The sequence below is a fragment of the Chelon labrosus genome, assembly GCF_963514085.1.
Source record: "Chelon labrosus genome assembly, chromosome: 17".
NCBI lineage: Eukaryota > Metazoa > Chordata > Actinopteri > Mugiliformes > Mugilidae > Chelon > Chelon labrosus.
This window is the reverse complement of record NC_140350.1, coordinates 9,209,926-9,235,257: the sequence shown is the minus strand read 5'-3', so window position 1 is coordinate 9,235,257 and position 25,332 is coordinate 9,209,926. Positions and strand designations below refer to the sequence as shown.

At 41.3% G+C, this 25,332-nt stretch overlaps 2 protein-coding genes across 3 annotated transcripts; both read left to right on the top strand.

The window, feature by feature from the left end:
• Nucleotides 1–11,293: 11,293 nt before the first annotated feature.
• Nucleotides 11,294–14,864, top strand: serpinh1a (serpin peptidase inhibitor, clade H (heat shock protein 47), member 1a). Its single transcript, XM_084564415.1, has 5 exons — nt 11,294–11,428; nt 12,413–13,034; nt 13,114–13,212; nt 13,546–13,778; nt 13,890–14,864. The coding sequence occupies exons 2-5, from the start codon at nt 12,437–12,439 to the stop codon at nt 14,190–14,192; spliced, it is 1,233 nt and encodes a 410-aa protein (XP_084420541.1). The 5' UTR covers nt 11,294–11,428; nt 12,413–12,436; the 3' UTR covers nt 14,193–14,864.
• Nucleotides 14,865–15,962: 1,098 nt separating this feature from the next.
• acer3 (alkaline ceramidase 3) lies at nt 15,963–24,003 on the top strand. 2 transcript variants are annotated; one of them, XM_084564417.1, is made up of 11 exons: nt 15,963–16,453; nt 18,924–19,034; nt 19,194–19,246; nt 19,411–19,463; nt 19,715–19,796; nt 19,908–19,943; nt 20,727–20,785; nt 20,880–20,981; nt 21,247–21,351; nt 21,435–21,480; nt 21,585–24,003. In XM_084564417.1, the coding sequence occupies exons 1-11, from the start codon at nt 16,351–16,353 to the stop codon at nt 21,636–21,638; spliced, it is 804 nt and encodes a 267-aa protein (XP_084420543.1). In that variant the 5' UTR covers nt 15,963–16,350; the 3' UTR covers nt 21,639–24,003. The 2 variants fall into 2 exon arrangements, with proteins under 2 accessions (XP_084420543.1, XP_084420542.1); XM_084564416.1 differs by having other exon boundaries at nt 21,435–24,003.
• The last annotated feature ends 1,329 nt before the right edge of the window (nt 24,004–25,332 follow it).

Here is a 25,332-nt window from a genome sequence, read left to right as displayed (position 1 = left end):
TAGAGGCCAGTGGCGGCGTGCTTTACACCATTGCATCCGACGCCTTGCATTGCACTTGGTGATGTGTGGCTTGGCTGCAGCTGCTCGGCCATGGAAACCCATTCCATGAAGCTCTCTGCGTACTGTACTTGGGCTAATCTGAAGGTCACATGAAGTTTGTAGCTCTGTAGCAATTGACTGTGCAGAAAGTCGGCGACCTCTTTGCACTATGCGCTTCAGCATCCGCTGACCCCTCTCCGTCACTTTACGTGGCCTACCACTTCGTGGCTGAGTTGCTGTTTTTCCCAAACGCTTCCATTTTGTTATAACAGAGCTGACAGTTGACTGTGGAATATTTAGGAGCGAGGAAATTTCACGACTGGATTTGTTGCACAAGTGGCATCCTATGACAGTTCCACGCTGGAATTCACTGAGCTCCTGAGAGCGGCCCATTCTTTCACAAATGTCTTGTTTCACAGTCTGCATGCCTGAGTGCTTGAATTTATACACCTGGGGCCAGGCCAAGTGATTAGAACACCTGATTCTGATCATTTGAATGGGTGAGCGAATACTTTTGGTAATATAGTGTATGTGTCTGGCTGTATCTATGTTCAGCTCTATGTTTCTATATCACAAGATTTTAAGAGGCGCAAAGGTAATTAATGAAAGAATCCCAAGCAGATTGTAATTCAAGTCGCTGCAATAATTTGAGATAAATGCTAACATCAGCATATTCCAAAGATATTTAGCTTTAACCTCCTGGCTAGCCTGGAAGCCAGACCAACTTGCCCCATAAATCTTTTGTGACGGAAAATTGATCTGGAGTCACTCCACTGAGAACTGATTATGCTCCAGCTACGGCCTGCCAGGCCGCACAAATTGATTATGCTCCAGATATTTTCTGGAGAATAATCATTTCTCAACAGAGTGGCTCAAGATTTTTGCATGAAGAGGTATTTTTTTCTCTTTATTTTCTGTCACCAGAATCATACAAGAATTGAGTCTGGCTATGACAGGCTGCCTCTCATCCACCGGATTACTGCATTTCAGTTAGAAATGAATAACTAATAGGCGGTTTATACTAAGGAGCCAGACTTTTTGAATTTGTTGTTTTGGATCAATAAAGATGGAACACATCGAGGAGAGGTTAACTGAGGAGGTTCGGAGATACAAACATTTGTATGACTCGACTGACTCAGCGAGATTACGGCAAAATTTTGGCAAATGTTTCAGTCGCCATTGTTGAAAGTGAAGCAGGAAGTAGAAACAAAAATGAACCCAACTGGCAAAAAAGACTCAGACTAGCCGACTTGCGTTTGGGTGGTGTTTTTACAGAGTCAGACTGACAAGCGCACAAGTATAAATGGCTTGAACCGGAGCAGGCTATGAGGTTACGATGTCTATGACCAACTGATGGACCCAACTTTATCGTACCAATAGCAATCCAGTAGTAATCCAAAACATAGCTAAAATGCTAGCAACTAATGAGGTCTCAATAAGTTAAATTGTAATTTAAAGATGCAAAGGTGGATGAACAGATATGATTCAGGTGTCCTCAGCGTATAAGTGTTCGTGATAGGATTTACTGCTGACTGGTTATTATACCAGAACTCTCTGGTCTGAGGGATTCAGAGAGGCTGGCAGAGTCCCAGCATTCACATCCTGACCCCGTCCTCAAACAAGGGCCAACTGGAGCTGAAATCACAGAGACCTTATTCCACCCAGGTTGGCCCATTGTCTCTCTGTGTGTCACCATGGTGCTATGATCGCAGAGCTGCAGTTATAACGAGGTAAACTAGGACCAGTTAAGGGATGAACAAGACGTTTTACTCGTCTCTCACTTAATTCTTTGCAGGAAAATGAAAAAAATATTTCCACAGTCCACAGTCGTTTTGGGCTACTTTGTGTAGTTATAATTTGAAATGAATAAAAGTGTCATTCACAATCAATCTACTATGCATTTCAATTTGCTGGAAATAAAAAACTGAATTCTCTCATTTACAAAAGAATGCACACCCTTTTGGTTGTTCTTGAACATTGCACAGTGGCCTGTGGAACCCTCAGGACCCTCAGGACCCGGAGTTGACCACCTCAGGAACACTTCACAAGTCAGAATGGCTAGCTGGAAGGAACTCAGAGTAAAAGGTGCATGATAGCCTACAAGGAGGTCGCCAAATGGCATAATAGGGCTCTGAACATTATCTGATGGTGGTGGCAGTATCATGCTATGGGGGTGTTTCTCATCAGCAGGGACAGGGAAACTGGTCAGAAGTGAAGGAAGGATGGAAGCAGCCAAACATGATCTAAAACCTGCCCCAGAGTGCAGACCTCATTAGGGCAAAGCTTCACCTTTCAGAACAACAATGCCCCAAAGCATACAGCCAGATAGAAGTTTGTAATTTGTTGCTACACATTTCATTCATTTATATAAATAAAATTAAATCAACACTGTTAAATGTTCAAAAATTGCATTCTGAGGTGTATGCTGTATATTGTGTATCAGTATTTCAAGATGCAGTTTCTCTTCCCGTATTCACCAGCACAAATTCATTCCCAGCAGGCATTGCTCCCTAATATGGATATGTGGATATAGGAGTTACGTTTATTTTAAGAAGAACAGGTTCTGTCAGAAATCAGGGCCAGATGGTTTGCTGTTTTTGTGGGAACGAAGCTGTGCAAAGTTTAAGCTTACTGTAACACAATATTTGGTTGGACATATCTTTAGCCTTTGTTTGCAGTAAAAAGATGGATCTGCAAACAAACATAAACTGAAGCCTCGTTAAACGAATGTCTCCAATTCCAGGAAAACTATGAACAAGCACATACAGACAGATCTAAGAACATTATATACTAAAACATTTGAGTCAAGTCAGTGACGACTCTGCACTGTCCTGATGAGGACATGCTTTATGTATTAGATTCAGTGAAGTTTTGGATGTTTTGCTTCAGTACATGGGCTGCAATGATTCAGCAGCCTTATACCTGAAGCTTGATGTTGTACTTAAAGCAGCAGGAACTGTTTTGTTGATTGGACTCTCAGGTCTAATGTGCTATTAATGTTTAATGCATTTTCTTTTGTGTCTTTCAGCTTCTGTTACATACGACGTGCTGCCCATATTTTTAGGACGAGCCTGGGAGCTGCTCATTTTACATGCGTAATTGTCGTGTTTACAGCCTGCACCCATCACGAGGAGATTTCCAGATATTCCCCTAATTCGTTTGGTTCGAACAAAGCTCTCTCCCGTGTTCTTTTAGCTAGCTTCTCGCTCAGCTGTCTTCAGGCCAGTTTCCTCTCATGAACCTGCAATTTACCTGAGAGGACTTTACTACTCTCCTCACTTACTTGCCAGCTTCTGGACGTAACCTGGTTACTGTCTGCCGGCCTCAGAGGCTGCAGGCGCCTCTCTGAGTTATAGTTGCCAGTATTGTTAGAAGTCTGCGCTCACTGAATAATAATGTAATAATCCACTAAGTCTCAGTTAACCAACTGGCACAGAGCCTCCACCATATCCGTCTATTATTAGCCTTTTATCTCGGTCATTGTCACCTCTTTCCAAGCTTCCATCATTCACCCTATCATGAAATTTATATATGCATGCATTAATAATATCCTTAATCTTTCAGCGGATTTAGCCGAAAATAGAGTTTCCATTAGTGCTCATTAACCACACACAGGGAGGAGTAGGAGGGCACGGCCTGGAAACAAAGCTGCTCTTTAAGCCAGCGACTTTACCAAACGCTTGCTTTTGTTATCAACCTGGAGCCATCAGGTGCTCGGCAGACTCGAGAGAAGGCTCTGCGAGTTAAAGCGAGGCCTATTACAGTTCCAGTTGGCAGTCTCTGATTCATTAAGGGAGGATTTAGGCCTGGCAGATAATGGAAGTGGAGCTGCAGGAAGGCAGAGATACTGATAGAGATGAAAATGTGTGGTCTGATAAGTCTCGCACTAATTGAATTTTAGAGAAGAAAGAAAAACAGACAGAGGAACGTAATTAAAGCTTGATTTAAGATGATGACGCCACTAGTCCGTTGTAAAACATTTGTTCTTACATCTACAGTACATCATCAGATAAAGCTCTAAATGCTTCACAAACCCTCAGTGGAGAAAACACATGCACACAAAATATATAGAGTGCATTCTTAAGATACATAAAAACAGCATTACTATAACTTAACAGCAATAGTTCAGTTGCAGGTTTTCTGCATTTGGCAAAAGTCCTTAGTGGTCAAGTCTGCATTTAAGACGCTATTTATGATGATTTTCAAGACTGATTAATCTCTTGAACAGCTTTTGAGTAACTGACCTGAATCAACTAATCACATTTTCTTTAAGAGATAAGAAAAGCGCGAGAACAAGAGATGCCTTCAAATGTCTTGTTTTGCCTCTGCAACAGTTCCAAAGCCAAAGATGTCCAGGTTCACAGGACTGGTGACTAAAGGCGATGATTCAATTAACACAACGTTCATTTCTGTGGATGTGCTAATCACAGCAGCCTATAAATGTTGGATTAGCTGTGTGCCAGTGTATTGATTTAGTCTGTGTACCAATACAACACCAATAAAACAAGTGCTGCTGCAGTTTCTCAGTTGCTGTCATGCAGATATGTTCATCTGTCTCCAACTCATTATCAGTCTGTCATTTCTAAAGGCAATAAGAGATGTGACTGGGGGGAGAAACTCCATTGAGGACTCAACTCCACCAACTGATCACACAACAGACACACTGCTTGCCAAGCGACAGTTCCTCAGATTATACGAAGATAATCCGATAAAGTGCGCACAAACACTTACCTCACCTCCACTGCAGCCTTTTTTCTTTTTTTTTTGTCACGGACGCTGCAGAAAACCAGCCAGAAGCTCTCTGTTAATCAGTTATTCCCATGGATGTTGACATAACGCGGTCTCCTAACGCAGTTTAGGAATTCATGCGAGACTTTAAAGTTACTTGGAGGGGCCGTCGGACAGGCGCGCAACAGCCTACCCCTCACTCCGAAACGGCGCAGACTTGCTGGGACGCTGCGCCGGCGCCAGGAAACAACCAGCCTTCTATTAAATCATAGGAGCGTTTCTCCTTGAATAAACGCGCACCTCCGCCAGCCTTCACAGCACAGTTACAAACTGTAATCCGTGTGGCCGGGTGTGGGAGGAGCTGCGCGCTGCAAGAAACACACACTCACACCTCTGAGTCTGAGCAGGGTTAAGCCCTGACCACGGAGGGAATGACTTGTTGAAATTGATATTTTTTGCAGTGTGCATCATTTACGTCTCAGGTAAATGGACGTGAGCATCTGTGCTGCAGTTTTGGAGACAGAAGTGACGATTAAAAGCTCATAAATTGTATATTAAAGGCTCTGTTAGTGATTGATAAGAAAAATAGGCTGTTTCACTGGCTATAGGTGCACTTTTAATGGATTATTAACAACAATCAATGCACAGTCAAATAGAGTTAGAATCAGTCAATATTTTTTTCTTTCTGGCGAATCAAACTGTGTTTTCTTAAAGAGTTATAACTGATTCACACATGTTTGTAACTAAAATCTTCTGTTGCACACGTGAATCGTCTCAAATGATTACACTGAAACCTCATTGTACCACATCATCCAAACAGATCACTTCAGTCTCAAAGGTCAGGCCTACTTGCGGTTCCTAGATTTTCAAAAAGTAGAATGGGAGGTAGAGCTTTCAGCTGTCAGGCTCCTCTCCTGTGGACCCAGCTCCCAGTTTGGGTTCCCTCTCTAATTTTAAGGTCAGGCTTAAGACTTTCCTTTTTGATCAAGCTTATAATTAGGGCTGGATTGAACCACACCTTAGTTATGCTGCTATAGGCCTAGGCTGCTGGGGGACGATGCACTGAGCATATGTCTTCTACTCTCTTCTCTCTCACGCCGAGCTCCTGTCCTCCACTTTCTTTTCTCTGGCACCGAGCTCTTGTCCTCTAATTTCTTATTTGTCATGCAATTCTGTGCTATTACTGTATAGCATGTTAACTGCTGTGTGTCCCTCTCTGAAGAAACTGAAGAATCCTGACAGATTCAGATTCAGAAGTCAGGAAGGACAGACTGCGTAGAGACAAGGTCATTCATACGTCACTTCTCTGTTTAATGTATGATTGTTGTTTGTGCGTGGGCGCATCATTTGGATGCATCACCCCTTTTGCCTCATTCGGACACCGTGTCTCTCTCATAATATGTCATAAATCTGGACATATGAAAAAAGAGGAGGAGGATTTATCTGGCGCAATCACAGGTTTGTTCCTCTTCCTGTTCTTTCTCTCTCTCTCTTCAGCCTTTGTTTGCATCACGTCCACAACCCCAGCGCATGTGATTAGGGCCAGAGTGGTCTCTGAGGGACCATTATTGGACAATGGTGACAAATCAGAGAGAAATGTCATCACACTCGATGAGCTGAGAGACGGGGGTGAGAGATCGGGGAGGGGGGGGATAAGAGGGAAATTATTTAATTAAACTTCTCTGTGGGGGTGCTGAAGTTGCCAAGGAGTTGAAGCTGGGAACTGGGCCCCATCTCTAGGAAATATTAGTGTTTCCATGGAACAGACATGAGCTGGAAGACTTAAAGAAAAGGACACACACAATAATTATTTGTATTATATGTTTGCGTCTCTGCTAATTTACTGCTGCTAAGATTTGTAAAACTGAACCACGACTCACAGTGACTGTTAACAAAACTTTATTTTTTTACATTTACATTCACATTTTTTTCGCCCAGTTACTTTTAAAGGCTAGTCATTAAATGTTCTCAGCACGTGAAGACTCACCAATGCTGCACGTTCCCTTTGCTACAACGCAGGGTTGTAACAAGTGCGTACATTGCTGCACAAGGTTGTGCATTACACCAAAGCTATTAGCTTTTAGCATAGAGGTGGAGCAGATGAGTAAAGTCTTGTAAGAGATCTATTCCAGGCCCAGCAGTCAGAGATTAACCCTTGGCTTGGGATAATTACGTCAGATCCCTGTAATCCCAAACAATTTAGCAGCAGCAGTGAAGGTCCCTCTATTAGGAGTTCTCCTACAGCTGACATGCATCTTTTGTTCCAGTGCCTATAACTAAATATGTTATAGGAAAAAATATGTATTTTGTTGAAATGTAGGAAAGAAACAGGTGGTGCATTTTAGCAAACCTTATATTTGGATTATTTTCATTTTTAAAATACATTATACATATAAATATGTGCATATTATTCAGCTGACCACGTTGTAACTACAGTCATTTCGTTTAATATGTAGCTTTTGTGGCAGGAACACTGGTAAGAATGAGTATTTTGTCGCTGTGTACTTAAGGCTGGCACTTTGTCGCCCTCCACTGGTCACTAGAGGTACTGCCAACTCTCAGTGCTATGTCACTCCTTTGCCACCAGGGGGCGCCTGTTGCCCCTTTACTGAAGCCCATATGTTTTCTCTGCTTCTTTCCGAGTCAATAGTGATAGAAAGCAAACTTTGTGAGCATTAGAGAAAATTAAGCTGCTACAAATGTTAGACTGGTGTGAGCGATATTGTTTTAGGTTAATTAAAAAAAAATCTTTTATCTTTTATTATACTATGTAGAATGGGCCTATTAGACTCTGGACATATTCCAGAAAGAACAAGTCAGATTTAAATATAGACACAGTGCTGGATGTTTTTCCATGACACATCAGCTAAGCTAAACTTAGATCTCTTACCTGATGATCATAAATTAATACCTCATGAGAAGTATGTGAAATGCAGCAGTAGTTTGAACAAACTAACTAAAATGTTACAGTCTACACAGAGATGTTTGCACGTTGATGTGCCATAATGGCTAGGGTCTCCCTTTGGTCTTGCAGCAGCCTCAATTCTTGGTGTCATGGATTCTACATGCTGCATACTGATACTGCAAATACCATCTCTGTCTGCATTATGACGCTAAAAGGGCCCATTAGAAGATAATAAAATGTGGCCATAAAGAGATTCGCTCGCCGGCAACAACACTGAGATAGGTTGTGGCTGTTTGGTTTAAGAGATCTAATTGTTCCACTCACCATTACTCCAACAGCAGCCTGCACTGTTGACACAAGGCAGGTTGGAGCTGAGTTAATGGCTTTGACCCCTCTCATCGGTCTGCAGGACTGATGCATTGCACTGCAGCCGCATGATTAGCTGGTTTGATAAATGCATGAACAAGCAGCTATAAAGGTGTTCCCAATGAAGAGCTTCGTGAATGTATGGGAAACCTTTAAACTGAGTCCTTCTACAAAATAATCTTTTTTAGCATGTTTGAATGAGCCACTATCACCAAATAAAGCATGACAGTGTTTGAAAGAGACTAGGACACATCTCTGGGTCTCAGTAGCCTACTGGACTTCCTGCTTCCTTCCTCTCCTCACTAATTATAACTTCATACTCTTTTGTGCACATGTAGTATACATTTGAGGCTATTGGTATGTCTGCTCATTTCAAATTATTCAAATTATTGTTTTGAGATTCCAGATAGTTTATATCCTGCTCTCATCTCCTCCTGTCCTCTCTCTTTTTCCGTCTCTACCGGCAGACGGGTCCTCCCCATTTTAGCTGGGTTCTGCTCAATGTTTCTTCCTGTTTAGGAAGAGTTTTTCCTTTCCACCATTGTCTTTGTGCTTGATCAGGGGGATTCAGGCTCTGGGTTCTGTAAAGTGTCTTGAGACAATTTAGGCTGTCATAGATGCTGTAAAAAATCAAGTGGAATTGAACTGTAATTGAAGAAAAACAGAAGCAGAAAACAAAGTAGTAAATCTGACTAAACTGAGAATGTGCCAGAAACTAAACAGGAATTGCAACGGGTTACGGGAATTATGAGATATACATGTTTTGGAGATTCATCTATGCTTGGTGTGTGGATTTTTTTGAATACGTGCCTCCTGCAGGACTTTAAAGTTTGAAGACCTATATCACTGGAGTGCTCCTTTATCTACTGTTCTGTAGTCAAAACACAGTATAGAGACATAACATCGGGTTACCTATCACACATACCTGGCTAGGATATGCTGTTTCAGTGGAAAAACCTGGAAACTGGCCCAAAAAAAAAAAAAAAAAAGGATAGGGAAGAAATTAAACAGCAACAATTAAACAATACAATGATGTGTTTGGTGCCTGTACTACTAATCATTTAGCATCTAAATTTCACATTTCAAAATGACAGTAAGGTCTCCTTAAGTGTTCTCTCTGTACACATATCTCTGTATGTATGCATTTTCTTCCATGAGGCAGTAAAGTCTATAAACAGCTGCAAAGAAATAACAAGCTGTGGAGAACAGCGGCAGTGTGTCAACGGACATACATCCGCTGCTTCTGTAACTTCCTGCTGCCTGATTCCCTTCTTAGCACGGAGCGGTTCCCAAGCAGGGGGAGGATACACATGAGACCAGGGAGATGAGAAGGAAGCATTCACTGAAAGAAAAAAGTTCCCATACTCAAACCCTACAGACAATAAGGGCAGTGGCACAGCTATCAGAGATGTCGCCTGGCTTTCTTATGTTCCTAGGACTGATTCCGAAAAATCTAATCAGCGGATTTAACCAACATTATTGAAAAATCTTTACTACGTGTCTACCCATACAGTACAGTATATGTTAGGAAGGTGCGACATCAGGCCAAACCACTTGTCTGAGGCAGTTGGTCCTAGTAAACACACGCTAACATGAAGCCTGAGGTTATAGATTTGGTTCATGCTGTGTTGTTTCAAAGAACATCCTGCTGTGTTCTGTAGTTTAGTGTACATTCCACAGCTGAAAGGGCTGAGCCGCGAGCATAGTGCAATCTGAACTCCTTATAGAGGTCTCTTCTTTAAAGGGACACTGACACAAATTTTAGACATAAACTTTAAGTCATATTAGAGACTAAAAATAAGAAAATATTGTTTTGATTTTGAAAATTCATTCCGTAATATGTCCTTTAAGAGTATCTAAGGAATAGCAATACTAAATTATTGGTGTACTTGTTTAATACACCAATCAGGCATAACATTATGACCACCTTCCTAATATTGTGTAGGTCTCCCTTGTGCCTCCAAAACAGTTGACTCAGAGAAAGGACATGGACCTTCTGAGGGTGTCCTGTGGTGTCTGGCAACAGAATGCTGTTAGTGGGGGCCTTTGGGTCCTATGCGTTGAGGGGAGGGGCCTCTGTGGATCATCCCACAGATACTTGATCAGTTTGGTATCTAGTGAATTTGGAGGCCAGGCCGACACCTTGTGCTGTTTTTCATGTTTAGTTGTTCAAAAACCTTTTTTATGTGTGTGCCTGTGTCAGGATACATTCTGCTGGGGATGGCTGCTGCCATCAAGGAGTGTCATTGCTATGGGGCGGGGGTGCCTGGTCTGGTCTAGGTGGGTGGTACATGTCTAAGTAACATCCACATCAATGTCAGGTCCAAAAGTTTCCCAGCAGAACATTGAATAGTCACAAGATGATCAATGTTATTGACTTCTCCTGTCAGTGGTTTTAATGTTGTGGCTGATCGGTTTATGTCTGTGATGGTTCTCAGTCATCCAAGCTGAAACATGGGCAACAAGACTTGTACAAATCTTAAGGGTTGTGTGGAGCAATAGTACAGCAATAAGACGTGAAACAGCAAAGCAAGATGGTGCTAAAATAAAAAATCTAACAGTGTTGCGGACCTTGAGGACTACACCTTTTAGGGTTCTGCCATTCCTTTAACTTCGAATAAGGCCTCCAGCTTAGCTCCCCTACAGTGTCTCAGATCAGGCTGCAGAAAAGCAATTACAGGGTGGGGGAAGGAAGAAAAACAGTCAAAGCACTGGGACGACAATAGAGATCATAAATTAACACTACTTGTGAGAAGCAGCATTTACTGTAGACAAAAAAACAACCTGAAGTCTGGGAGGAGATACGTGGAATTCCGTGCATTTTTCATGAACAGTGAACTGGGATGTGTTTTGCAGGTTAAATACGTGCCGGAGAAAAGCCACCATTCAGACAGGAATGTGTTTCCAAAGAACTGATTTTGATATCAAGGTACCACCATGGCACTGACACATTTGACGAGAGTACAAACAGGGATTTCTCAAAAGAAAGGAAGAATTTAGACCTGATTTAACAGAGGTTAAATAAGGTTTTTAAATGGAAACCCTCCTGTGTTTGAGTGCAGCTACAATCAGTAAGTAATAAGGGGTAAGTTGAGTTGAAGCGTTTAAAGGTTAGGTTAATTATCTGAAAGGTCCCTCCGAACAACAGTTTCAGGCTTTAGGACCTAGGGGTGAGCATTCTTCTCCCACTGCTCTTGTATTCGGGGCGGGACCGGTCTCTGGAAATAAGTGCAGAGATTTTCATTTTCTGGGACCCCGGCAATTGTCTCACACACTTCTGTTCTCTGCAGTCAGATACATTAACTTCGTACAGAGCAGATAGGTGCTGGGAGGCCTTCTGGTGCGCAGTCCTGTGACAAACTTGCTGCATTACAGAAAGGACCTAATAAGGTAAGATAAAAGTGTTGGGAGTAGAGCAGTATGGGGGAGGGAGAGAGTCCTGTGTTGCAGTCAACTGGTGGGAAATGCCCAGGCATGTGAGAAAAGGCCACAGAGATTATCTATGCTAGGCTATGCAGGTGAAGATTCCATTGTAGATTTGATCAGTGGAGATCACGTGAAGTTGCTGGAGATGTTAGAAAAGTAAGATGTCAGAGTTGATTTCAAAACTAGAAATGCATGAGAGTCCAGACTTTTAGGAAGTTGGCTGCAACTTTTGACCTGATTTTTGGTGACGGTAATTATCTCTTTTCTCTGTCTACACTGTACATAACTCTGCCAGTTGTTTCCATGCGACACAGTCACATGCACTATATTAACATAACTGAGGATGTGGATATATGCAAATTGCTTTAAAACTGCACAGACGAATATCTTGTCATTCATTCATTCATACTATGTCTCATGTCCAACTGTTTGTGGCTTACAGACAGTACAATTATTACAGTGTTCTGAAGAGGGTTCATGCTTAAATGACATGGTCATTGAGTCATTTGACATTTAAAGTCTTTCTGGCTTCCTTCATGCATTTTGTTGAGATAATGTAACTGCTGTAGTGGATGCGGATGGAAATAAAAACCTGGCACTGGCTGCATGTCAGTCAGCACATGGCCACTTTTTTCAGACCACAAGCAACCAGTCAGCATCATCAGACTCATTCATTTTAAGATCTTTTGGACGACAAGTCATGAACAACCAGTGTTTTGGCAATAATACATCCAACAGCTGCCTACGTGGCTATTATGTGGCTAGCCAGCCCTCTGGCGTTAATCTTCCAAAACTTCAGAGTAAATCCTAAATATGAGACACGAAAAACATTCTTGGGTTGAGATATGTCAGTAGGTTGAAGTCAGAAACTCAGTTAAGAGTTTCTTTTTAGGTCAGTATACATTATATGACATATAATGACATATCTGTGTTTACATCTTCTCATAGGTTTTTTCTCCTTAACATTACACCATGTGGGTAACAAACTTGGTAGGCCTGGTCCTCCTGGCCACTGCAGCCTCAGCTGCCACCTCTGAAACAGCAGACAAAGTCTTAAGCAACCATGCCACCATCCTGGCTAACAACAGTGCTAACTTGGCTTTCAGTCTCTACCAAAACATGGCAAAGGAGAAAGATATAGAGAACATCCTCATTTCCCCTGTAGTAGTGGCCTCCTCTCTGGGTCTAGTGGCTCTTGGTGGAAAGGCCTCTACTGCCTCTCAGGTAAAAACTATCCTGAATGCATCTAAAGTTAAAGATGAGCAGCTACACTCGGGCCTGGCTGAGCTCCTGACCGAGGTGAGCGACCAAAAGACCCGCAATGTCACATGGAAGATTAGCAACCGCCTGTACGGACCCAGCTCTGTCACCTTTGTGGATGCTTTTGTCAAGAGCAGCAAAAAGCACTATAAATGTGACCACTCCAAGATAAACTTCAAGGATAAGAAGAGTGCTGTGAAGTCCATCAATGAGTGGGCGGCCAATTCTACTGATGGCAAACTGCCTGAGGTTACCAAGGATGTAGAAAAAACTGACGGGGCAATGATCATCAATGCCATGTTCTTCAAACGTGAGTATAGATCTGTATACTTGTACTTGTGTATTATTTCTTTGACTGCATTAGAAATGAACTCAGTGTTTTCTCACAGCTCACTGGGATGAGCAGTTCCATCATAAGATGGTGGACAACCGTGGGTTCCTGGTGTCCCGTGGCTATACTGTTTCACTACAGATGATGCACCGCACAGGTGGGTGGAGATTGACCTGCTAGTGTGTTCAGGAACAAAATCTACATTTACAAGTGTAAAAACAGAAAATCTCTTCAGTATAATTGGTTGGAACATTTTACCACTTGTTGGGTTTTCTCCACAAATATAATAATTTAATACTGTAGCGTTAAGGTCTTTGATGAACACCATTTCTGCAAAACCCTTGGATATTTATGCCCTATGTTAGATCAATGTAGTTGCATATGCAATACTAAATATACTTTGTGGCACAATATAATGCATTTGCTAATCACCTAGTCTTTTTGATAATTGTACATAGTATAAGGTTTACACTTGTATGTGTTTCCTCAGGTCTCTATGGCTTCCATGATGACACAACCAATAAGCTGTCCATCCTGAGCATTCCCCTGGCTCATAAGAAGTCCACCATGGTGTTCATCATGCCCTACCAGGTTGAATCTCTCGGAAGACTGGAGAAGATGCTGACCAAGGAGCAACTAGACACATGGATGGGAAAGCTCCAGCAGACCGCAGTAGCTGTGTCTCTGCCCAAAGTCAGCATGGAAGTCAGTCACAACCTGCAGGTAAAAGCTGCAAGTGGACTAAAACTGACTAGTCCTCAATCTTCTGCATCAAAATCTTCACATTATTTTGCATTATCAGAGTTACACACTTTTCTTTCTGCTTCTCTTTAGAAACACCTCCAGGAGCTGGGCCTGACCGAAGCTGTGGACAAATCCAAAGCAGACTTGTCCAAGATCTCTGGGAAGAAGGACCTCTACCTGTCTAGCGTCTTCCACGCATCTGCCCTAGAATGGGACACCGATGGAAACGAAATGGATCACAGCATCTTTGGCACAGACAAGCTGCAAAATCCCAAACTATTCTACGCAGACCATCCTTTTATCTTTCTAGTGAAGGACCAGAAGACAAATTCCATTCTATTCATTGGCAGGATGGTTAAGCCAAAGGGCGAAAAAATGAGAGATGAATTGTAACCACGTGTTGAACGGATTGTCTAAATTAAATGTCTGCTTGTGCATATGAGTATAGAATGTCTTCTGCAACATGCTTAGAAACATGGGAAATTAAATGTACATTTCATACTGCTCAGGCACATTCCTTCAAGTCACATGTCCACAGCATTCCATAATACATGACTTTAGAGATGTGAGATGTGTTTAAGCATTTTGTCCTGTGTTGTAGCAAGCAAAGCGTTGTGCACAATGGTTTTTATGTTACGCTGGCAGATCACATTATGGACTGAAGACTTACATTAAGTATGAGTTTCCTAATTAATGCCTAAAATGTTAAAGCACACTTTACGCACAAATATTGTTTCATTTGTCATCAAGCCTAGATAATATTTGTTAAATGGGCAAATGTTAAACAGTCTTTTTTTTAGAGAGATTTTAACTTACAAAATATATTTTACCATTTCATGCATTTGTTAAGTCCCAGTCTTAACCTTGTGGTGCCCATCCTTTGCACTGCTACAAGCTACATTGTTTTGTATTGATACACCCTGAATGAACTTGCTCACACTGGATGACTAGCCTGTGATTGATTTAATAAGAACTATCTGTATGACAGTGGGTACATGGTTTGACTATACAAAATATGATTTGACTGTTACAATTTCTTACAATAAAAGTTCTAAAAAAAAAAAACTGCTAGGTGTTGCCTTAAACTCAGATGGCGGCTTTTCCTTTGTGTTCCACAAGGGTCTTGATCTCTTTGCAATAGCAGTTTGGCCTTAGGCAGGTGTGTTGAAGACAGACCTCCAGGGGAACTTCCCAACTGAAAAACTCCACTGAGTGTTAAGGTTGCACTGGTATACACTATACTATAAGCGTAGCATCTGTATTAAAAACATTAAATATTTACACTTCAACAAAATATTTGGGTACATGTAGACGAGCGCTGCAGATTTTCCACATAAACATTTGCATGAGATGCACAAAGGCAACTGCTCCCAAAGCAACAGTCAGTCAATAATAACAACAATGAAAAATATTCAATGATTAAATAGAAAAAAAATACCCAACATGCTATTATTTAAACTGCAGAGAAATATCAAAATGGTAGGATGGTATATTCTGAATATTACCATTGTCTCTGTGCGTTCTGGTGCAGTTTTTTAAAGTGTGTCACACCACCTAGAGGACATCCAGTGTTATGACATAACAATGATTGTCTTTCATAGTAGAAAAACTGCTTAATTTGCACCACAACCCAGTAACACTTGCTTGAACCAAGAGTCAAACAGTAGTAGCTGGATTTGTAACTAGCTGCGCATATAATCTTGTATCGAAAGTCTCTAAAATGCTGTTGCCTTACTGTTGCCTGCCATAAGATAAAATCAATATGATAGCATGCTTCAGAGACAGCACATAGCATTGTACACGTTTAATCTGTTAATCTTTGATTTTTCTGCCTGCCTGTTGTATTTTTATCACTACCATATGTCCTGTTCCGTTTGTGTTATTATTTATTCATCATGACTGCATGTTAGGCTAATATATAGTGTGGTGTTTGCTCCGTGTTCCTCATTTGCTTGAGTGATATGACACATTTTTGTAAAATTATTGCGCATTTGGTAATAAACCTTAAGATTTTTATCGGTTGCTATGACCTGCCACAGTATAGACTCCCCCAGCGTACACAGTATGGCGTCTCATGTTCTTTGTGTCTGTTTGTGTTTGTTCTTCTTTACTGACTAACAAACATAATAACTCTAGTATAATTACAGCTCTGTAACAGTCTGGCTGTTATGCTGATCCAAATGTGTGGTGAGGCACCCAACAAGAACATTTAGCCCCAAGGCCCCTTGTTGAAATCGCCATGAAACTGGCTACATTTCGAAAAATAATGATAACGTTTTATCAGCATTAATAAATTGATTGATTAGCAGTTAAATTGAAGTCGTTTGAAAATAGCAGACAGAATAGCAAACAAAGGAAGGATGTGATAAAGGAGAAAGAAAGGCACTTCATATAAACACCTATATTTAGCATGATAGAAATGTAATGTCTAAGGTGTTTGTTATCTAGCTCTCCATCGCGCGTCCGTCAGGAGGAGGAGGGCTCGCGGTCTGGCTCGCGCTGTGATGGGACTACAAATCCGTTAGCGCCCACAGCCTCCTCCTCTTCCATCATGGCTCCCTCGATAGACAGGCAAGGATACTGGGGCCGGCCGACCTCAACGCTGGACTGGTGTGAAGAAAATTATGTCGTGTCTTTTTATATTGCGGAGTTCTGTGAGTAAAACGGAGCTGCGCTATTTACTCTGAGAATTTTGATGTGTGTGTGTTTCGTTCGAGTAGCTTTTCAGTCGGCGACCGTACGTGCACAGTACGTACAGTCGCCCCATAATAACGTAAACATGAAGTAGGAGCGGTGGCCGTAGTGGGTTTCTCTTCTTGTTTTATCTTCGCCTAAAGCGAAATTCACTGCGGGAGCTAAACGTTAGCTCGTACGACAATTAACCTGCTAGAGCTGCACCCTGAAGAGGAAAAAGATAACGCCGTTTTCAACGGACATACAGTCAACCAGTTCTGTATCGAGGTGTTTTGCATACAGCTGTACATACTGTAGGTTGTTGTTGTTCCTCACTGTTCAGTTAAGTGTTGGCTAGCGTAATCTCGGACACACAACTCGCAGTTCTGCATTATTCCTCATTGTCAGCCGTTTGTATTTCAAGGTCTCATTTTGACAATGGTGCTGTAGTCGTTCACAGTCACCACTTGAAACTTGATAAAACATTTCCTTCGTGCTATCAGGGCGCCGCTTTGCTGTGTCTGGCGATAAAATACAAAACTGGTTCCTCTGGAACTATTATCTTAGATCCAGGTTCGTGTCAGACTGTTCAAAAAGCTCCCCTGTCAGCGGGACGTGATAGAGAAATGCCATGACAGAGTTGCTAGCTTTCACCAGCATGTCGAGCATTTAGCCTAACAACACTGGAGAAACATTTCCTCTTCTAGTTGATTTTACAGCGATATGGACTTTTTTATTGAGGTTATCATAGTCATAATGGAGGTGCATGTAATATTTGCAACACAAAGGAATGCATCTTTTTAGTTAAAGACTGTAATCTACTGTTGTGCTGTACATAATACTGTACATATGTTCTATATGTTCATTGTCGATTCATTGTGGAGCTGTGTAAAGTCTCCATGGTACAGTTGTCAGTCCATGTTGAGGAATCAGTCCACCTGCAGAGGCTGTTGTCCTGTGAGTGCAAAGTGAAGGCAAGCCAAGTGGGTCAGAGTTTGTTTAGACTGCTGCTTCTTTTTTTTTTTTTTTTTTTTTTTGACCCGTGAAGTGATATCCTGTGTACTTAATTTTGTTTTTATGTAAAGGACTTTAGTAGTGCCCAGACTGCAGTGAGGGTTGAAGCGTGATGCTAGCTAGGTAGTTGTTTACAGCTGCAGAAGAACCGTTGGGCTTTAAACTGTTATTTAGGGTACAATGGTTGGAATGTGGCATTGTTCTGGCAGTAAAGTGACACCGGCACGTCTTCTTCCCCCATTTGATGTAGGCCTTTGTTGAATGTCTCTTTTTAAAACACACATGCTGACAGTAGAAGACAGACTCTCATAAAGAGTCCCTTACACAGGCTGCATCACAGTATGATATTTGCAGGTGACACTGAATTGTCAAAACAAAACGCCCACACTTAATAAAATAGTTGGCATGAGTTCATTTGTTATCAGTAACCAAAGTCCACACATTTTAAAATGGTTACTCCACAGGGTAGTGGAAACGCCCCGCCTTTGTCAGATAAAAGGAAAGTCATGTTGATTCTGAAGATACTGGAAATCGGTATTAGTTTTAGTGCTCCTTAACATCCTGGTAAGTCTGATTGTGTTCCACGCCTGAAATTCAACGTTGCCACACCTAGAAAGAGCAAGGTTGTGATCAGTTTTGTCAGGTTCCCTGTGGGCCTGTTGATGTGCAAGCAGTACGGCAAGTACCCAGCGGTGACCTGGGGAGTTTTAAATAAGCAAACACAAGGCTTTTTTTCCACTGCAGGAACTTGTGGGGCATTTTTGGTCAGCCTGAACTTTTGTTCATATTCTGACAGTAGAAACCTACTATAGGGTGCAGCCTTTTAACAGTACTGCTGGTTATACATGTCGTTTTGGCGCAGTCTGAATTCACGTCACTCTTGCAGAACTTTTATGTCACTTTCTGGGTGCAGTGGGTTTTACACCTCTAAAATTAGAAATAGACCCACTGTCTCTGTTTCAGTCAACCGCTACTTCTGCTCATATACAGTAGCTTAAAGGTTTTGCTTGGGTCAGTGGAGTTAATCGAATTTGACAGCTGACCAAAACACACACCACCCCCAGCTACCAGTCCACCACCCACTTGTTTTACAATGGATTTAAAACAAAAACACCCTTCATGCTGAAACAGCAGGCAGACTGTACACAATGCTGGAGTCAGTTTGAGGGGGCAGCGGTCGTGTCAGAGTTCAGTGTAAAAACATGACAACTAAGTCGAGTACCATGTCAAATGAAGTTGTTACTATAAGTACTGCTTTATTGTAATAACATATTTGAGAAACAAATGAATATGTCAAACAATGATATATATGAAAGACCACATAACTGAGGCAAGGTGTACCCCCCCTTTATTTTATCACTGCCACCGTGGTAATAAGATACCCCTGTTAGCTTGCCTTGTTGGCTTTAACTTATCTGTTGTTGTTTTTCTGAACAGGGAACACTGTCAGCAACTTGATAATGATTCTTCCTCCCATCTATGGGGCCATCCAGACATTTCGTGACGGCCTTGAGTTCCGCTACATCTGCTCTTTCCTTGGACTGGCAGGTTAGTGTGCTGGCTCTACATTACTGGCAACACCAAAGCAGAAACACGTAATTGAAAGCAGGTCACACGGTACTTGCTGCTTCTGCCATCAGTCAAGGTGCATGTATATGGAAATGTCTTGACTTTTAATGCTATGCGGGTTGTCTTTGTGTCATGCAGCTGTCGGCGTTGGGTCCTGGTGCTTCCACATGACACTGCTGTATGAGATGCAGGTGGGCTACTGCGTCACCGTGACATTTTATTACATGAGCAAAACGCTTCAGTCTCAGTTTTCGGACAAGCATTTGGTTCTCATTAATGCCCAATTAGAATGAAACACTTCAATTCTACTGTAGGTATTTTGTTAATGCATTTTCTCTGTCATTGTTATTTACAGTTACTGGATGAGTTGCCGATGATTTACAGTACATGTATTTTTGTCTACTGTCTGTAAGTACCTCAGCCTTTTAGATTTATTGTTGTTGAAGCTCTTAAGACCAAGAGTTGCTAAGAACAAATTTATGTGGCCGTGGCTGTAAAATGAACTTGATAACCCCTTACGATAACTTGATCCTGTCTTAGGAAGTACAGCATGCCATCCTGTGTTCCTGTAAAGAAACTATTGATTCTAAGCTTGTTATTTGCCCTGTATTGTCATTCAATCTGAGCCCAAAAGATCAAATGTATTTCTTGGTTTTCAGATATGAGTGCTTCAAGCAAGAAAACAACATCAGCTTGTTAACAATTGCATTATTATTAATCTTCAGCATCTCAGTCACTCTGGTGAGTATCCATATTCACTTCAACAGTGATCGTTTACTTTGAACTGTACCATAAATGAAGCACAGCATCCGCCATGTCCGCTTAACTGCTTTCTGTACCTACGTTGTGTAGGTATACTTACAGTGGAAGGAGCCGGTGTTTCACCAGGTAAGGGAGTGATCTACGTCAGGTTCACCTGGCTCATATTGCTTGTTTGCTATTAGGGCTCAGTGCGCCTTAGATCGTCTTTGCCTTGTGTAAACACTGGTTTGCAAACACTGCACGTACACTAAATCTGTCAAACCTGAAGAATTACATACCAAAGAAGATCGAGACAGTGTTTAATAGGCCGGGTATAGCATTTAATATCAGATAATAAACTGTCATAAACCCAGTGCAGAATAATTGTGTGGAATCAACCCATAGTTAATATTTGTTCTTTTTAGTCCTAAATACATAAACGTTTAAAGATAAGCACACCCAGTTCTTTCAAGTTTCTCTGTACCTGTTAGTCTTGCATTGTCTGTGTGTGTGTGCCATTACAACAGTTAGGTCAATGTGACAAACCTGCCTTTGTTTTGTCTTTGCAGCTCACTGTTTACTGATCACACCGCTCTATAGTGGTTCTGATAAAATTCCTGCACTGTCGCACAGTGAACCTAAAAGTACATGGGATGTTGTTTGCAGACCAACCAAAGAGCGTATTTTGCTTTACCGGTTGTTTCATTTTAAGCTTATTAGAGAACCCAACTCTGAATCAATGTCCACATCTTGAATTTCCCCAGTCCACTTAAACAACGAAGTGAAAATGAAATGGCAGTTCAGTTTGATTTTCTGGCTAGATGATTCAGATGTCTGTGTGGCAATTTTGGCTTCTTCTACTTTGAATCGTTTGGTGACACATTAGACTCTCCCTGTTTGCCAGATTTGACACCCACACGCTCTTTTCAGGTCATGTATGGGGCTCTCGTAGCTTTCCTAGTGATGCGGTCGATCTTCATTGTTACATGGTAAGTTTGCCAAGAGGACCATTAAAATCAAAGCATTACCTTGTCAAAGGAACTGTTGTTCATTCATTTGTTTGCTGTTTTTGTTTATTTTTAGGGTGTACCCATGGCTCAGGCCACTGTGTTACACATCCTTAGGTATCTTTATGTTAGGGTTCTTCCTGTGGAATATTGACAATATCTTCTGTGACTCATTAAGGTGAGTAGTTAAACTGGAGCAAAGTTTAACAGCTGTAGGGTGGAATATTTCCAGTCATTGGCATTACCTGTTATGTGGCAAGGACTTTTGAGACAAACTCAAACATAATCTCAGTGCTTTAAAACCATTTACTTATTTGTAAAGTGCAAACAATCTTGATTAACGTACCATAATTATTTTATGGACATTTCCATGTGACAGGGGATACAATGTTTGTTTATCAATGAAATAAAATTGTTGGTTTAATACTTTCTATGACTTGCAGAGCTAGTAGAAAAACTCTGCCCCCTGGTGTTGGAGTGGTAACACAGTTCCATGCCTGGTGGCACATCTTCACAGGTCTGGGATCCTACCTGCACATACTTCTCAGGTAAGCAACCTGTTTCTGTCACAGCTGCAGCTGCAGTTTTATAGGCATAACACTTGTTAACATACACGTCCATATTCTTGTAGCTTGCAGATCAGGTCAACCTACCTCAAGTACAGACCAAAAGTAAAGGTATGTCAAGCTCTAGCTCCAGCTCTATGTTGTAATTATTTTGTTGGTGGTGGAGTATTTGACACCTAACACATGACCGATTGCCATATCTTTATTTTGTTAAGTTTCTATGTGGAGTGTGGCCCACGTTGCACATTGAACCACAGAAGATGAGCTGAAACTATTGGATGACGACCATGTGAAGGATGGTGACTTCCAAATCAAGACATCATCTGCACAGGGACCTGGAAATGCCCCCCTGCCACTGATGGGAATCCAGCCCATAGCCAGGGGGCAGGTGGATCCCAATGCGCCACCCCAGGGACCCTTCAATTCTGCACTGTGGGGAATTAATAAGTACAGTATAGCACTGAGTCCAGTTCTAAGAAATGGAATTTTTTTTTTTTCTGTAATGTTATTGTAGTGTAGTTATTTTTTTTCCTCATTCGTTTTTGATGAAACGAATGAATGACATAGTCCACACATCCAGTAAATTTTGAAGGGGTTTTGAATGGTGTCTTAATTGTGGTTTGAGATGGGTAAAAAAACGGGTTTTATTAATTGAGAATTATCATTATTTTACTTTGGAGTATAGGATACCATGTATATATATCTATCTATATATACTGCATCACTTTAGCTTAACTGTCTCACTCATTTGCTTGGATGTCCTCTTTAAAACATGCCGTAACTGGAATTCTTACTTTTTTAATGGATATTAATTTATGTTGCCAAAGTTGTTAGGATTTAAAACAGACATGTAATATGTGACACATGATAGTGGTTTACCTTGCTGTGAACGCGAAAGAGCTGCAGTGTTGTTACAAGACATCTTTGAACAGGGTTGAAGTTTTCCCAGGTACTAAGAGTAAGTTGATCTGCTTTCTGCGTCTCAAGTTTCTGTGAGGCTTTCTCAGTCGCCCAAGTGATAACGCCAAACTTATTTGTACTCTGTGAAGGACTCATATTTTACAGCCACCTTTCAAGCCCACAGAGGTGAGTGTAGAAAATCACAATGAGCCTCCCTCAGGATTTGTTATGTTAAGGAAGATCTTTGTTCGAGTTTGACTATCAACTGGGGAGCCTGATCAGGCGTATATAATGCAAGCATACAGTGACATCACTGGGAATGCCCACCATCTTCCTCAAGCTGCTATTAGACATAAGCTCATTGTCGCTGGCATGCGTCAAGTCATTTTAAATGCAGACGCTGAACCCAGCTCACAAAGACGGTGTGTTAACAAGATAAGTTTTTAACTACAGTTAGAGTTAGTACAGACTTTAATCAGAGGGCTAAGAGAATGAATGCTTGCAGCAGCAGGAAATGAAGTACCAGACGCAGCCAGTTCTGGATAGCTTTTTATTTCTCGTTGCATTACATAAAATCCCACAATCTCAAATTGTAATACTGGTGAACAAAAATGTGGTGGAGCGCCCTCAGTCATTCAGAGAAAATTAATTTTTACTGGTACTTAAAAGTTAACTTACTACCTTATTACTCTTTTTTTTTTATTATTAATGCCATGGTATCAAAGGGAAGAGTCACATGTCACACACACACACACACACACCTTACAGAAGAATACACTAAGTGAGAGAGTTTGTCAAACAACCACTAGGTGGCATCAATTCCCAGCTTATTTCAGACATTGCCAAGCATTGAAGAACTACCTACTTACTGTAAAACTATTAGACCTTTTCCTCACTTTTCATGTACTGGATTCATGTTGTTAAATGAAGGGCTTTTTTTTTTTTTTACAATGTTTGTTTTGCTGCTGTGAAATGGTGGATACGTAATAATAACTGTATAACCTGGAGCTTGAAGTAACTTGTAAACTGGAAGATGCACAACATTATTGCCATTTGAGAATATTTGCATTTGTGTGGCCTCCGAAACTGCTGTGTGCTGGATTTTCTCCCTGAGACAACACATAATCTTCATTTTCATGATGCATAAAAACTGTTTCATTATCTCCCATGCTTGGGTAAGAGACCTAGTGTTACAAACGTTCATAAGCACAACATACGAAAGAAAGTATTAGAATTGTACAAAGTCCGTGTAGAACCTTCACTATATGTTATTATCTTGAAATCACTGCTTGCTCATTAGAGGTGAGCAGATGTTAAAGAGGGTGCCTTATTGTTATCCTTGCAGTGTAATCCAAGTTGCCTTGATGTTTGTGATGGACCATTAAATATGTCCCTTGTGTGTCGCAGTGCATCCCTGATTATTAGCATCAGGAGGACAGACCATAACAACTTCTAATGCAATGACTGCGCCTAATTCCTGGGCCTTCCATACATTTCATGTGTCCAACAACTTAGTTACAGGCTGTTCTCACGATGTTAACCATAGATGTAACAGATTCTACTTGTGTGTTGAGGCCAGAAGAGAATATTCTGCCAGCATTTTTGTTGATCTCTGATTATGTGCCAGTCTTTTATCATGTCCTGTATTGTCAAATAAAAGAAAATGTGTCCACGACCGTAGTTCTCTCTTGTCCTTTATAAGATGTTAAAGTTCCATTTGAAAATGGCACTGAATATGAAGTAGGCTCAAAAATCATCATCATCCTATAGTAAGAGTCATTAGTTTTGTGAATCTTATAGAAGATGATCTTACATATTTTGGGCGACAGCAGTTGACTAACTGTGGCATATACCCCTCACATACAGACCCAATGGAATATTTCAATAAATGGACAAAAACAAATGCTGTAGAAATACCCTTGTATGTTGAAACTCACTGAAAATGAAAGAGTTCTCACGGCTGACTGCTTCCTCCTATCATTGTGTGGCCAAATATTACATATTACCACATAGTCCACTCATCAAACATTGCAGTCCACTTGATGTTGTGGCTGACTGAAAAGGGAAATGTCGATTCATTCAGGAAGTAGTGTTTCAAATACAGCGTCAGTGTGTTTGTCATAAAAACCTCACGACGCAGACAAGGCTTGACTAGGTGGTCTGTGTTGGACACAGCTCAACATGTGTGTCACCACCTTCTGGTCAAACATCCGGTCCTTCTTTCGTCATGTAAGTCTCAAACGTTGACTGTATACTACGCACAGGTTTTGAATAACAGCAAAGGTGTGCGTGTAGCAGAGCACGCTGGGACAAAGAGCAGGTCTAATGACACTGATAACCCTGATGTGCCTAAGACGGAAGAGTCAGCGTGTTTACAGTTTTTACCAGCTGAAGTGTGCGATACACAGTAAAAACTTGTCACAGGGCCAAACACACTTATCTTTAACTTTACAATAGTTTCTATAGAGGAGTAAATAGCTCTTCAAGATGACACGTGAGGCACGATGGAGGATTGTTCCTATACTACAAGAGACCTACACCAATCAGCCACAACTGCTGGGAAACTTTTGGACCTGGTATTCATGTGGATGTTACTTAGACATGTACCACCCACTTAGACCATCCCCAGCAGGATGCAGCCTGACACAGGCACACACACAAAAACAGTTTAGGAACAACTCAAAAAAAACATGAAGAACATGAAAAACAGCACGAGGTGTTGACCTGGCCTCCAAATTCAAGTGATCAAGTGTCTGTGGGATAATCCACAGAGGCCCCTCCCCTCAACCCATAGGACCCAAAGGCCCCCACTAACAACATTCTGTTGCCAGACACCACAGGACACCCTCAGAAGGATCATGTCCATTCTCCGATGAGTCTCAAAGGAGACCTACACAAGACCAGGTGGTTATAATGTTATGCCTCGGTGTAAATGGATATAATACAAAACATCAAAAGTAGCCCTTAATCCTGTGTCGTGCTTCAACATTATACTGTACATCATTTTACATACTGTTCATAGTTTTCTTTATGTAGTTTAATTCTGAATGTCATGTTTCTGCG